The sequence below is a fragment of the Anas acuta genome, chromosome 2 (assembly GCF_963932015.1).
Source record: "Anas acuta chromosome 2, bAnaAcu1.1, whole genome shotgun sequence".
Taxonomy (NCBI): domain Eukaryota; kingdom Metazoa; phylum Chordata; class Aves; order Anseriformes; family Anatidae; genus Anas; species Anas acuta.
Genome location: NC_088980.1, coordinates 54,021,754 through 54,037,801, shown reverse-complemented (window position 1 = coordinate 54,037,801; position 16,048 = coordinate 54,021,754). Strand labels below are relative to the sequence as shown.

At 41.4% G+C, this 16,048-nt stretch overlaps 1 protein-coding gene across 8 annotated transcripts in view; it reads right to left on the bottom strand.

Moving 5' to 3' along the window:
• The window catches only part of TNS3 (tensin 3), a 247,068-nt gene that overhangs the window by 140,478 nt on the left and 90,542 nt on the right, over positions 1-16,048 (bottom strand). For 7 of the 8 annotated variants that reach the window (XM_068674803.1, XM_068674804.1, XM_068674811.1 and 4 more), the window contains one exon: positions 7,478-7,516. The exons of the other annotated variant lie outside the window; for it this stretch is intronic. In XM_068674803.1, the coding sequence (XP_068530904.1) occupies positions 7,478-7,516 (39 nt within the window). The remainder of the gene's footprint in view (positions 1-7,477; positions 7,517-16,048) is intronic. 8 annotated transcript variants of the gene reach the window in all.

Genomic DNA, 16,048 nt, shown 5'->3' with positions numbered 1-16,048 from the left:
TACCAAAAGCAGAGAAATGTTATTTCCATAAAGGTTTCTCCAATGTCCACTTATTTCTTTTCATGGGGACACAGGCATTATGGGCCTGGACAGTGTCAAAGCAGGAAATGAACAGGAAAAATAAAAAAAAAAAAGCCCTCCACCAAATACTCCCATCCTTTATCAACAAACTACAGAACAACACGGTACTTTTGCATTCCTCTTTCCATGATGTACAGCCATTTTCATGAGTTACAGCATGGAACACTTGCTGGAAGAACTGTTCTTGTGAGACTGAGGAAGGGAGACCAGGAAGATGATAGCAACAAGGGTGTCTGCTAGGCTGTGTGTCCTTTATCTCCACCAAATCATGCCTGCTACGTGTATCGTGCTGGGTTTGTGTACATTTCATCAGTTCTGTGAGCTAAAGTTTAGATGCAGTAAATGGGGAAAAGAGTCCCAGTAAATGTTTATTTTTCTAGTTTTCCACACCTAAGATTTCTATTCTCCTGCCTGAAAGAAGAAAGAAAAAGAAAAAAAGATAACCCAGAAATGAATTAGCCGTAAGTTACAGAAATATACCACAAGTCAAACCCACTTGATTCAATTTTCCAGTGAAGCTTTTACTGATTTAAGCCAAAAACCAAAACTGCAGCTGGCAGAGCAAAGTAGTTGCATGTATCAATTCCCAGTTCCGCTTAGTCATTGTCACTATATTGCAGGATATCTGAAGGTTATACCTGCTTAACCCAAGTTAACAATCTTGTATTTTCTAGTACTTAGATCCCACTTAAAATGAAACTGGAGAATGCAATCCTGCAATCCTCCATCTACACGGCCAGGCCTTCCCAACAGCACATATGGTAATTCAGCCTCAGATTTCTCAGAAAATCTTTTGCAAGCTCACATTAACAGGAAATGGGCTGTGCTCCATGGGAAGAACAGACTGCTTCACTTTTTTTTTTTTTCTGTGAAGATGCATGTAAAAAGGAAATGAATGTGATAAGGATAAAAATACACTTTATTATGTCTACTGACCTTTCTCAGTCAAAGCATCTGGGGAGGACTGCACTCAACAGTCACCATGGTAAAAAAGAACAGGAGGGTTTTGCTAAAAGGAACTTATTTTCTTTCAAACTGCTACAATACTGAATCTTCCTGTTTTCTGTTCTCCTTTCTTTTCCCCATATATGCTTGTTTCATTTTTTTCTCCTTTGTATCATTATGCATTTTCACTAAAATTCACTGCTTAGAAAATTCTTCTTAGAAAATGTTGCCACACTTCACTTACAAGCGAAGGTATCAGTCTCTACACTACCTCACATCTCAAGTAAAACTGAGATAACGTAATTAGTATGAAGGCACCTAGCTGCCTTTGTGATGCCACCACTCACTTCTTCAACAAGGAACAGAACTAAGCAAAACAAACAAACCAAAAAAAGAAAACTAGAATCCCCCCTTCCCTCTCCACCCTCCCCAATTTTTATCAAAATGACTGAGCTTCCACTGTAGCAAGATAGTTAAATAAAATTCAGTTTTAAATGATGTCACAATTAAAGATAGGTAGCTGGGAAAGTGTCCTCTTTTCCTTTCCATATTGCAACAGCTCATTATGGAATGTGATGTTTAAATGGCAGCACTACAGCTATGAAGAACTTGACAAGCAGTTTAAAAAAAAAAAAGAAAAGAAAAAATAGGGTGTAGAGGTTAAACATGAAATTTCTCTGGTAAAGATCTCTACTTAACTCTGCCTTAAAACTGAGATGTCATGCAGTGATAAGGACCATTCAACAGACAGAGTCAATTTAAGATAAGAATCTATATTATGTTAAGAGGTTCAGGCCTTCACATCACATTTCATTAATGCAAGACATGGAGCAGGACATGTGATGGACCTCTAAGGAATTAAGATTTCATTTCCTATATTCTTTTTAAAGGTACATGCCATACAGGATGAAAAAAAAATCAGTAGAGGAAACAAACTTACTACTCTCTTGCTGCACCTTAAACTGTCATGGAATACTTCCCAGAATCAAAAAAGGACCTCAAAATAATAACCTTTCTTTGGCTTTTCTTTTATTTTTATATTTTTAAAATAATAAGTAAAATGAAAAGAAGTTGGAGTTTCAAGGTTAGGACCTATCCCTTCCCTTCTTTTTGTAGTATTAGAAACGAGATTTAAGAAAACATGTACTTGTTAGGATTCTTTTTATTTTAAAATGTTGATTTTTTTGGAAGTGTGTTGATCTTATTTTCTATCCTTCAAAAATAAGATCCAACAGTTCCAGAAAGTCCATTTAAACAGAGTTGCCAACTTTGATTTTTAAGAAATTTTAGGAGAACTGTTACATAGGTTCATTCAGTTTTTGGATACAAAAACAGTGCCCGCAGCATTTTCATTTATTTATTTATTTAAATCTTTCAGTCTTCCTACACATCTCTGCAATGAAAGTCTATAGCCACAAGTAACCCATGAAATAAAATGAAGGGCATCAGAATAGCTCTTATTTTGCTAGATACTTGATTTGAATTAGTAAAGTAGGACTAAAATCATCCCCCTTTCTTTGGACTAAAGACTGTATGTGACAACATCAAGCAAGTAGTATTTGAACACATAGCAGCTTGTTTATATTTTAGCACGTGAAGTTCCTAGCAGCTGCATTGGGTTAGTATACGAGGGTCCTGATGTCCTTACAAAACTTCAAGCTACGTGGCTCATGAGAAATGAAAAGAAAGGATTGCTTTGGAAACAGACATCCAAGCTGAAAATAATCAATTGAATCCACATTCTGAAGAAAAAGAGCATCTGTGAATTTCATCTGTCTTCAACAGTCTCCCAGCAGCCATGACACTGAGAGTTTAACTACACTTCTTGCTATAACCCACATTAGGAGCAGCAATACAGGCAAGTGGCTAATCATATGTAGCAGTAATTTAGAGTGGGCATATGTATTGCTTATTTATATGAGAACTAAAAGGTTGGCATTCCTTGTCTGGAGTGAATGAGGACAAATCCACGTTTCAGTAGAGAGTTGCAATGCAGAAACATTTTAGTTACTTTGACCATGGTACTGCCCTTCCTGATTATCCAAAGATCTCAACTACTTGTCCTTCATGTTCTCAGTATTCTACAGTCAAAATACAGGAAACTTGCTTATGGCTAATATGGTGATCCTACTTCAGAACAACAGAACTCTTCACTAAACAGACAGTTGCATTCTTAGATTAGGTGTTGTGCTATGTCACATCAAAAGCAAAAAAAAACACACCAGTCAATCTCACTGTCAGTAATAAGTATATAATGAAAACAGAATCATAAAACGGCTTGGGTCAGAAAGGACCTCAAAAATCATCTAGTACCATCCCCCCGTCATAGGCAAGGATGCCACCCACCAAATCAGGTTACCCCATACAACCTTGTCTTGAACACCTTCAGGGATGGGGCATCCACAACTTCTCTGGGCAACCTGTTCCAGTGCCTCACTACCCTTACAGTGAAGAATTTCCTCCTCATGTGTAATCTACATCTATCGTCTTTTAGTTTAAGAGCATTCCCTCTTACCCTATCATTGTCTACCCAAGCAGAGTCCTTCTCCATCCCTTTTATAAGAGCCCTTTAAGTACTGAATGGCCACAATGACGTCTCGCTGGAGCCTTCTATTCTCCAAGCTGAACATCTCCAGCTTCTCAGCATTTCTTCGTAGGAGAGGTGCTCCAGCCCTCTGATCATCTTCATGGCCCTCCTCTGGACTTGTTCTAACAGGTCCACATCTTCCTTGCGCTGGGGACCCTGAACCTGGATGCAGTAGTGCAGGTGAGGCCTCACAAGGGCAGAGCGGAGGGGGGCAATCATCCCTCAACCTGCTGGTCATGCCTCTTTTGATGTGTGTTGGAAGAAGCCAGGTAAAGGCCAAGATGCAGTTGGCCTTCTGGGCTACAAGCATGCACTGCTGGCTCACGTCAAGCCTTTTGTCCACCAGAACCCCCAAATCTTTCTCCACATGGCTGCTCTGAATGAGTTCTTCTCCCTGCCTGTACTCATGTCTTGGATGAGTACAGCCCAGGTGCAGCACCCTGCACTTGGACTTGTTGAACCTTATGCAGTTCACATAGGCACACTTCGCCAACCTGTCCTGGTCCCTCTAAACGGCATCTCTTCCTTCTTTGCTATCAACGGCACCACTTTGCTTGGTGTCATCTGCAGACTTGCTGAACATACACTGGATTCCATTGTCTGCATCGTTGATAAAGATATTAAACAGTACCGGACCCAAGACAGACCCCGAGGAACACCACTTGTCACCAGCCTCCACTTGGACATAGAACCACTGACCGCAACACTGACCCTCTTACAGTGGGAGGGACTCTGCTCACCCAGCCCCCAGCTAGAGGTCTGGGGACTCAAGAGATGTGGGCAGCCTGACCACCAGTGAAGACCAGGGCAAAGAAGTTGTTAAGTACCTCAGCCTTCTCCACATCTGTAGTTACCAGTTGTCTGCCTTCATTTGTCAGAGGTGGTATGCTCTCCTTAGACTTTCTTTTGCAGCCAATGTACGTGCAGAACCCCTTCTTGTTATTCTTTGCATCCCTCACAAAGTTTAGTTCTGTCAATGCCTTGGCTTTCCTGATCCTGCACATCCAGACAATGTTTCTATACTCTTACTAGGGCACGTGGCCCTGTTTTGACCATCTGTGCGTTTCCTTTTTTTGCGTAAATTTGACCAGCAGTGCCTTGTTCTGCCATGCCAGTTTCCTATCTTCTCTGCTTGATTTATTACATATGGAAATAGCATTTCCATATGTAATTATGGATTACATAATTCCTCTTGCACTCTAAGGAAAGTATCTTCAAACAGTTGCCAGCTCTGAAAATATATTTCACCTACAGTTTTGCCTGCAATAATATTAAACAGAATTCCAATTATTGTGTTTTTTTTTTTTTCCTAGAACTAGTAAATGTTTAATTCAGAGACCAAATAAATCTCTGGCTTCATCTTTGTCAGTAAACTAAAACTGGTTAGGCCACTTTCTCCATCAGTACTGCTCAACCACCAGCAGGTCACAGAGTACTTTGGGCCCACTGTGGTGGTTTTACTCAGGTGGGCAGCTGAGCTCCACCACAACTGCTCGTCCACTCCCCCACCTCAAAGGGAAAGGGGGAGAAAATACGATGAAAAGGGCTCAAGGGTTGAGATAAGGACAGGGAGATCACTCAACAATTATTGTCACGAGCAAAACAGATTCAGAGTAGGGAGATTAGTAAAATCTATTGCCTGTTACCAGATAAATGAGAAACAAAGGAAAGAAACTAAAAACACCTTCCCCTATCCACCTTCTTCCACCTCCTCCCCCCGAGTGGCTCTGGGGAACAGAGCACTGGGGGTTGTAGTCAGTCTATAGCACTTCTCTTCCACCGCTCCTTCACGGTCACTCTCTGACCCTGCTCCAGTGCGAGGTCCCTCCCATGGGATGCCATCCTTCCCAAACTGATCCTGCGAGGGCTGCCCGCAGGCAGCAGCTCTTCAAGAACTGCTCCAAATATGGGTCTATACCATGGAGTCCATCCATCAGGAGCAAACTGCTCCAGCTTGGGTTCCACACAGTCTGCAGCTCCTGACAGGTCACCTGCTCCAGTATGGTCCCCTCCCCACAGGCTATAGCTCCGGCCCAAAATCTGCTCCAGCAGGGGCTCTCCACAGGCTGCAGCCTCCTTCAGGCCACATCCACCTGCTCCACTGGGGATTCCTCCACGGGCTGCAGCGTGGAAGTCTGCTCCACCATGGTACTCCATAGGCTGCAAGGGGACAGCCTGCTCCACCAGGGGCCTCTCCACAGGCTGCAGTGGAACTTCTGCTCTGGCACGTGGAGCACCTCCTCCCCCTCCTTCTTCACTGACCTTGGTGTCTGCAAGGCTGTTTCTCCCTCCTCGCTCTCCCAGCTGCTCTTATGGAGCAGTTCTGGTGTTTGTTGTTTTTTTTTTTTTTTTTTTTCCCTTCTTAAATATGCTCTCACAGAGACACAAACAAGATCACTTACTGGCTTGGCTCTGGCCCACAGCAGGGCCCTTATCTAACATGGGGCAGCTTCTGGATTCTTCTCGCAGAAGCCATCCCTGTAGCCCCTACTCTAACAAAACTGTGTCACATAAACCCACTAGACCCAGACTAACCAGCACTGCCCCATGTTCATTTTTCACATAAAACATGTCCAACTGGAGTTATTGATGGTAATGACTGGTAATATATTCCACAAGTTGCTGCAGGTTTAAAATTGTTGCTGAACCACAATGACAAATTTTCCCTGTTATAACCAATATTTAGGTTGTGTACACAACACAAAACAATGAGCAACCACAGTTGACAATATACATCTAATACTGTGAGCTGCAGACATAAGAAAGGGCTGCTTTTCTCCTTTCAATTTTAGCAGTAGTGCCATACAGAATCCTCAGACTGTCATATGTGTTAGTTCATAGAAGAGGCAGGTCAAAATGAGGACGGACCTTCTATACATTCGTATTCACATTACTAATAATACTATGAATCGCTGATTTTGTTTTCCAGCCTTTCTTTTAAAAGACAATAATTAAGAAAAGAATGAACCAACGCTTTCACAGTACCTTTTTAGATAACATCTTTACCTGTATTTTGCCAGGAAGGAAATCAAGACACAAAAAATGTGCGAAGTGACTTGCCGAATTCACATATCAAGGCAGAAATGAGATGTAGAATCCCTAACTACCAATGGCTGCATCACATAACTACAATACAGAGTTCTCAGCCAACACTGGGAAATCAGCTGTTGACTGCCTAGTTCTAGAAATGATACTAGCAGGTGGCAGCACTGGTTCAATAAATCACAGTTACATAACATCCTCCAGAAGTATTTAATGGGAGCTAAAAATAACCAAATTCAATTACTCCCACCTGAAAAGGCCTGTCTTTTTTTTTTTTAATTCCTATCCTGAGCAACCATGGATTAACTTCCTCACTTCCACCACCAAAAAACAAAACAAAATAAAATATAGGCCCCAACCAAAGGATCCTGTTTGTACTTTCAAACTGATATGAGACATCTACACGTTAAAACAATTAATGGTTTGTGGGTTTCCTGATTTGTGTGTTTAAGTGTTTGGTGTATGTTTTTATTGTTGTTTTGTTTGTTTTTTACACACACAGACAAAAGGAAATAAGGTAGTAAGGATAACTACATCAAGTCACTGCATCATGGACATATCAACGAGTTCATTTTAGGAAGAATCCTGAACAGCAGAAAACACTTAATCTAGCAAATCCTTAAATGCCTTACAAAACGCTCAGTAAAATAACCCAACTGCTTCATGGGATAGGGCACACCCTAATAAGCTTCAAGATTAGACCTTTTATTTGCTGTGCACTCAAAGAGGAAAGTGGATGGTACAGTCCTGAAGAAATTATAGACAGCTATAGCAATAACCTAACAAAACCTGATGGATATCGCTAGTGCCAACAATACTTACCAGTTCGTAGTTGCTCTGAAGAAAGCAAGGTGTCACCACCTAGAACAAAAAACAGTAATAAAATAAGGAAAAAAAAATTTCTTCTTCTGCAAACAACCTAAATCTGTTTACTGAGATCCCTCAAACACTGTCAAATCTAGGCAGAGTCAAAGGGGCACTAAGCAGACCAAGTGCAGAACAGGAGTGTCTTTGGCTGATCTTGGCTACATTGCTTCCCCTCATCTCCCACAATAGTTAAAAAATATCACGTGCTTTGCTGACATACTGTAAGCAGTGAAAAAGGTTCAAGGGTAATTCCTTCCCTCACGTTACATATGCAGGGAAGCATGAATGGCTTTTTTCACCACCACTACCCAGCCTTTGCAGCATTCTTCCAAGATCATCTCAGTTTTAATTAGTAAGGAACTATTCTGCTTTTTAATGAGTCTAGAAATCAATAATTCCCATTATCTTTAATTTGTGCTAAATTTTGTTATGGGATGTGGGCTAAGCAGGGCAAGTAGAACAGGTATTTTGTGGACTAACATAATTTCATAAACTTGGCTCCAAAGACCCAGAGACATAAGACTGCAAGCAGTCACATCGGCTTTGAGGCAAGTAAATATATATTATGTTCTCTCTCACCTGAAAATACTTACATTCATACAATATATACAGCAACAAGTTAACTTCATATGAATAAATATGTAGAGTTCCCTGAAGTTAAAACACTTCTTAACATGTTCTATATACATCACAAAAAGAACTCTGAATATTCAAAAACAAAAAGAAAGCAAGGAAAAGCATGCAACTAGGATTACGTAACAATCTAGGGAAAGCAAATATTCGTTTCACTGTACATGTACGGGGAGCCCATACAGCAGGCACCCTCAGACATCACACATATAATTGAATGACTGTGGCTCATCAATTTACGCCATTTAGATGAGCTTCAGTAATAGAAATCAAGTATGCTCACTTTAACAAATACCTTGAGATTAACCCCAAGGAAAGCAATTTCTTTTAATATGTCCAATTTCACACTTAAGCTCTCCTGGACAGGCTCACCTCTCAGACAGCAGCAGGGAGCCGAAAACTCTATGACAACACCTGAACTACAAAGAGAATTTTCTCTAAGGAATTGACCTGTCCTATCAGCTCTCAAGGCACAGTACATGGAGTGGTTTACAGAGCAGGAGCATACACGTCATTTATAATCCTTAATAAAAAAGTATCACAAAATCACAAATTGTTAGGGATTGGAAGGGATGTTGAAAGATCAACTAGTCCAATCCCCCTGCCAGAGCAGGAACACCTAGATCAGATCACACAGGAACACGTCCAGGCAAGTTTTGAATGTCTCCAGAGAAGGAGACTACACAACCCAGCTCCCCAGGCAGCCTGTTCAAGTGTTCTGTCACCCTCACTGTGAAAAGTTTTGCCTCATATTTAAGTGGAACCTCCTACATTCCAGCTTGCACCCATCTGAAATGTATTTGAAGAAGCTTGTTGTCCCTGACCCCTCTTGCAAGGTTTAATTCTAAGGAGGCCTTAGCTTTCTTAGTTGGATCCCTACATCCTCTGACAACAGTCTTATATTCCTCCCAAGTGGCGTGCCCCTCCTTCCATGATCTCTAGACTCTCCTCTTCCACTTGAGTTTGCCCAGCAGTTCTCTGTTTAACCATGAAGAGCTCCTGGCTCCCTTTCTTGACTTCCTACCTGTTGAGATGCTCTGATCCTGAGCTTCAAAGAAGCAGTGCTTGAATGCTAACCAACTATCTTGGGCCCCTTTACCTTCAAGTACCCTGCCCATGAGATTTCCCCTAGTAATTGCTTGAAAAGGCCAAAGTTGGCCTCCCTGAAGTCCAGGGCTGCAATGCTGCTCAGTATTCTGTTCCCGCCACATGAGATCCTGAACTCCACCATCTCATGGTTGCTGTAACCAAGACCAACCTCAACCTTCACCACTTCAACCAGTCCCTTCTGGTTAGTGAGGACAAGATCCAGCATCACTCCTCTTCCAGTTGGCACATCCACCATTTGCACCAGGAAGTTATCACCAATGCACTGGAGGAACCTCCTGGACTGCAGATGGCTGGTTGAGTAGGCCTTCCAGCAAATGTCAGGGTAGTTGAAATCTCCCACAATAACCAAGGCCTGTAATTGCAAAGCTGCTATCAACTGCCTGTAGAAGGCCTCGTAAACTTCCTCATCCTGATCAGGTTGCCTGTAATAGACACCCACAACAGTATCCGCCATGCCAGCCTGCCCCTTAATTCTCACCCAAGACTCTCAACTCACTCCTCATCCACCCCTGGATGGTACTCAATACACGTAGTTGCTCTCTCATGTAAAAAGCAACTTCAGCATCTTGCCTTGCTGGCCTGTCTTTCCTGAGAAGGACATACTCATCCATGACCACATTCCATTTCTGTGAGCTGTCCCACCACGTGTCTGTAATTGCCACCAGATCATAATCTCCTGACTGAACATGGATTTCTAACTCCTGCTTATTCCCAGTGCTACGTGCATTGGTGGACAGGCACTTCAGGGAGTGAGCTGAGCACGCCAATTTCACCCTACGGGGATGGGAGGCCTCCCAGTCTTCATTAATGCTAGAACACTGCCCCACTGGTGCAAGCCCAGCTACAACCCCATCCCCCTCTGAATCTAGTTTAAAGCTCTCCAAACAAGCCCTGCTAATTCCTGTCCCAGAACCCTTTTGCCCCTGTGAGATAAAGCTTTCACGCATATTACTGTCAGGCCTGGGGTCTTACAAAACCAGTCATTATCAAAGAACCCAAAGCCCTACCTGTAGCATGAGTCACGTAGGCAAGCATTTATGGACTATTCTATTCTGTCCCACATCATCACCCCAAATTGGAAGGAGGGAAGAGAAAACTTGTGCCCCAGACTCTCTCACCAACCATCCCAAAGCCTTGAAGTCTTTCTTCATTCCCCTCAAACTACGGGATGCAGCTGCCTCCCCGCCTATCTGGAAGATCAGTAGCAGGTAGTAGTCTGTCAAGTGCACCAGGCTGGGGAGCGTCCTAGTGATATCTTATATCCAGGCTCTAGGTAGACTTCAGACTTCCCTACGATGAGCATCAACTCTGCATACTGGGCCCTCTGTTCCTCTCTGAAGGGAATCTCCTACTACTATTACCCTTCATTCTTTCTGACTGGAGGCAGTCTTGAGGCACGCTGTTGACTGCCTACGTGACCTCATAGGCGGGCTTTCTTCCACATCCTCACCAACCTCTCCTTCAAGATCCAGGGCCTCAATCCTATTACGGAGGGGCACCTGGGGAAGCGAGTTAGGTAGGGAGGGGGGTTGCCTGTAACATTGAACAGGGACTTGCTTCCAACCCTCCTCATCTTTTTGGTTCCCTCCCTCTGCCTGACAGTGATAGTGCAGGGGCTCCACCACTCTCTGGAGGGCATCCCCTGGCATGCTTCTCTCTGACATGCAAGGGAGTTAACTGCACGAGGCAATCCCCTTCTCACATGCCCTGATGCTCCTTAGTCTCTCCACCTCCTCCCTGAGCTCAGCCACCATGGTGAGCACACCTTCCACCAGAAAACAGGCAGTCTCCCCGCTGCCCTCCCCCAGCAGTTGCAGGCTGAACAACATCATCTCTGGGCAGGCCCTGCATCACCACAGCCTTTTCTGAGTGAGCCCTCTGCCTAGTGGACACCATGGTAGGTTTGTAATCTTGCAGACTGCCATGAGTTGGTGCAGAGCTCCCATGCCTTGCCACACCAACAAACTGCAAGAAAAAAAAAAGACACATCTAGTCCTGTATGCAGCACAGACAAAAAGAGGCAAACCTGGTTACACCAGAACAAGCCACTCGGGTCTTAACTCTCGGAAATAGCTTTTAACCACCAGCATGGAAGGGCTGGCATCTCCACAGACAGGTCCTTACTTGTGAAAGAGATACACTTCTAATTCTCAGCTATAGGTAAAATATTACACGCTCATGTAATAATTGGAATTGCTGCAGAATAAAATTGTCATCGCTGGATCACATAAATATAATCTGTTTTATCCCTTCTCTCTGCTGTTAAACTCTGTTAAAGAATCATCTACTTCCCCATGACTAACCACAATACAGCTCTCCTATAATCTCCTCAATAATCAGCTGTGATAATTACAGATGACTCACTGCCTAAGAAAAAGCCCCTTTATTCTGACACAAGACCACTAGGGACATTTGCTGTCCCTAAAATAAATAAAAAATAATAATTAAAAAAAAAAAAAACAGCTTTTACTGATCTTTTTTGGCAGATCTGTAGCATCTTATTCAGGCAATTCACCCAAACACAGGGCTGTGAGAAAATGGGAGTTAACATAAGGGTCGACAGTTCTGTAATTATTTTTCCCCTGAGTTTCACTATGCCTACAATGCCTGTACATTAACCTGACTTTACAGAGACACTCTACTTTCTTCTGGTTGCAGGTCTTGCACTGTTTCTTTGTTTTCACAAAGATCAACACCCATGTGAGATAGTACCACTCTGGGCCTACCAGTCACATAATACCCTTCCCAGTGTATACAGCAACCTCTTTGCCCTTGCACACTGTCTTTTATAACTATGTTGTCACTAAGCTACAGACCACTCAAATGCATTATTCACAGCCAGACTTGCGTGTGCTGCTACTCTTTTCTAGCTACTTGACTTAATGCAAGACACACTGAAGAGCCCATGTGCACAGACCTTTTGTCTGAATGCACATGCACAAATAGCATATTTCTTCTCAGATGAACGAAAACAGTCAAGTATCCTGATTTTAGTTCTACCAAGCAGTTTCAAGAAGTTCTTCTACTGTTAATTCAGATACAGGTTAAAAGCAAAGTGCTGACGTGTTCACAGGGAGGCTATCATGAGGTCCAGACAACCAGAGTCGAGGTTATATGAATTGCCCTAATTGTATTTCCTGGTTTGCAAAGGCTTGAGATGTGCTAAAATTAGCATTCAGAGGAAAAGTATACAACTGAAAATCAAAATCGCAGGCTTCAATTTAATACAAATCTGGAGACCAAAGAGAATGTATAAACACCTCATTCATTGGTTTAAAAACACACATACAACAAGTACAACAACTGTGCAAAACAATAAACTTCAGATTTTCTTGAGCCCTACTGAAGCTACAGTTAATTGCAAAAAAAAATAAAAAAATTACAATGAACAAGTTTGTCAGCTTTCAATAATAGTATTTTTATTATTGAACAAAAGATACTGGATACACGACTATAATATTTCATAGTTAAGTAGTTCAGCACAAACAAGATGTATTTAGCCTCTACACTTCTACATGTTCACTTATTAAAAAGGAAAAAACAGAATCTGGGAATTCCCAGTGTGTCTCTTAAAAATAGGTACCTCCTTCATGCCCAGATACACACATGCATATAGACACATTAGTCTACCCACATATAACCAGGTAAATATCTGAAAGCCAAACCACCTGTCTTTGTATACATAACGCGTATTGAATGAAAACACCTTCCTACTGTGGTACTTCCAGAATCAAGTTTTGCTTTGAAAAAGTCCTGTACTGGTGGAAGAAGATTTAAGATAATCCCTCTGATGAAGAATTCTGACTCCAATGAATCTGTGGGTAATTTTACTACCTATAATTGTAACACCAGTCACATGAGTTAATGAGTAACTGAACAACATGAGATAAATGTCAACTCAAACAAGAAAAAATGTCAACAAATGGCATGATACCTGGCACTAAGGAAGTAAAATATATCCCCGCTTGTTTTAATGGAGACACAACCAGTGCCCTCCACTGTTTCATAAAAGGCCATTTTCTTGTATATCCTATAGTTACATGTCAGTACATTTTTCACTTCCAGATGCATCTTTTTTTTTGTATTTCCCTTATTTTTCACCTTTTTTTCACAGAAGCAAGTGATCTTCCAGAGGAAGAGCCATCTTCAAAGAATGAGCCAAATATTATCAAAGCTGCATTTCAAAGTCCAAATCTGACACTATTAGACTACTATTTCAAAGCAAACAACTTAACCATTTAACTACAATGAATCACATTCTTCCAAGCTACGGCTTTAACAGGTAAGAACAACTGCAATTTCTGCCACAACCTATGTGGAATACAAAGGGTGTGCAGAAGGAAAAATCTTCATCAAACAAATATATGACCTAAGTAACCTATCCATTCTAGTTCACTACTAATACAGTTCACTAAGCTTTTCACAAAATTGAGGAAAAAGGGTGAAGAGAAACATGAAGCCAAGGAAAACCTCTAAATAATGTGCAGTTACATTTATGTTAGGCGAAGTCATAGCCTTTGTACAAACAATAAATTCATGGAAATTTTTAATGTGCAGACGTGCATGTGTGTATGCATATACAGAAACACCCCGTATGTGTATACAGAGGCACCCTTTCCCTTCCTTCATTTCTCGTGACATAACTTTCTCTTAGCTGATAAGATACTACAGCCTGCAAGCAACTTGCATTCAGTACAGACAACAACTCTTTTCTCAGGACAAATGACTAAAAAGCAAGACTTTCTCAGTAATACACCAGAGAACTTCATTTCCTCTTAACTACACGCTTTGCTTCTCCCTTCCTTCCTCCTACTGACAACTTGCTCACTTCTATACAGCAACAACAGGTAAAATTTAACAAAAAAAAACGGCACTAAGATTTGACTCTGAAACAGTTGGTTAATTTTTCTTCATATTAATGGAGTTTCACTGTACTAGGTTTCATTTCAAGCACTCCAGGGCTGGTGAAGGGACAGACAACTTTTAGTTCCATCTTTTCTGAAGCTCTGCTTCATAAAGTCCATGCTGTGAGTTAAAATACAAATGGATTCTTATTAAATTCAAACTACCTGTAGTCATCATTTCACCCTGTGCAACTCCCATGCTTGCTCACGAGTTTCACTGCTTCCAATACCTGTCTAACATCTGGGAAAGGTATCTTTCAAAGGGAAGTATTAAAGATAACATGACAGCAATATTAAAGCATAATAAACATGTTAAAATGGGGAGTTTTTTGTTTGTTTGTTTTTTCTTTTTAATAGATACTACAGAGAAGAGGCCAATGTTGTAGAGGAGGAGGATTCTAGAACACAGCAATGGCAGACTTTTCTACTCTACATCACAGAAAGATAAAGACAGAAGTCAAATGTCAGCCTACTTGGAAAAATAAAAAGGTTGGTTTTGTTTTTCTGTAATTTGGTTTGTATGTCCCTAGAACTGAAAACCAACCATTGCAGGACAATTGTTTGCACCTCACTAAGGGCAGTTTAATGCAAAAATACATACAGCCCAAGGAGAGAGAGCTCTTTGAATCAGGCAGCCCAAGGATATATACAGCAATCTAGCAAATGCTTGATTTCAGTCTGTGACAGAAGGTCTGTAAGAGTCATCCAAAAAAAGCAGAGTAACCTCTCCAGCAGGAAACTCACAGAAATCCTTTGGGAAAAAAACACTGGAGCACATTGCTCAGCAAGCTAAAGTAGTTTGAAGGGTTGAGGACCAAGGAGGAACCTTTCAGTTTCCCACAAAAAAGTATATTCTCATGTTGTAAAGAACATACCCACTCTAGCAGGCTTCAGTTTCTCTAAGAGTGGAACCCTTTCTGGAGGCTGACACACAGGCACTTGAAGTGCCTGTATTTTGTTACGGTATTTCTGACTTTCTTATATCACAATCCTGACTTTCATATTCCTCTGGTCATTTTAACTTAGATTACAACCTTTTTCCTTTTAAAATATATGTTGAGTATAAAACACGCACGTTCCAAAGGTATCCAATTTTATAGCAGTTCAAAAGAGACACAACAAAATGGTACTGCACTGTGTTTTAACTGTGGGAGGTATTTTCAATGTTTTCTTCAGCAATACAGAACAATACAAGGGAAGCAGCCTTTTAGAAATAATTACAAGTAATATGCTATGAAACGCTGTGTTATCACATAGAGATAACAAAAGCAAATTCTAATGAAGCCTAGACATTTCAGCTTGCTGATACAAAACAGGCAGGATTTCCACTGGGATGGACTTCATAACCTTCAAAACACATAGTACTCAGTCTCTATGTGTTTCCAAAAAACTGTTGTTACTCATGATGGTGTCTGCAGTTCAGTTTCCATTCTTTCATAAAGTTGGTAAGGCAACTGCTTGCAATCTAATGCTGGCATTGCTCCACTTTTTGGAAATGAATATTGCAAGAGGGAATTCATCCAGTTCCAGGAATACACAGTCTTCACCACTGCCTCTAGCCACAGCAACATATTGTGACACAGCAATGGTTAGATTATACCTGCTACCAAATTATTGCCACTGTTGATTTTCAGTGTACCATCCAAGATGTTGTTACCGCCTTTAGCTCTAACAGCAGAAACAAAAGCTATGGCTCCTACATAAAAGCTAAGAGCATCACGTACAGTAGTGGTAAACACATTTTTAAAAAATAACTCAAAGAAACAGGTGGTATATTCTGGTAAGCTATGCAATTCCCATTTCCCGGAGACAAATATGGGATGAGCTATATAGTGTGACATAAGAGCAATTCCCAAGCAACAGTAATGTAAAGTGCATCATT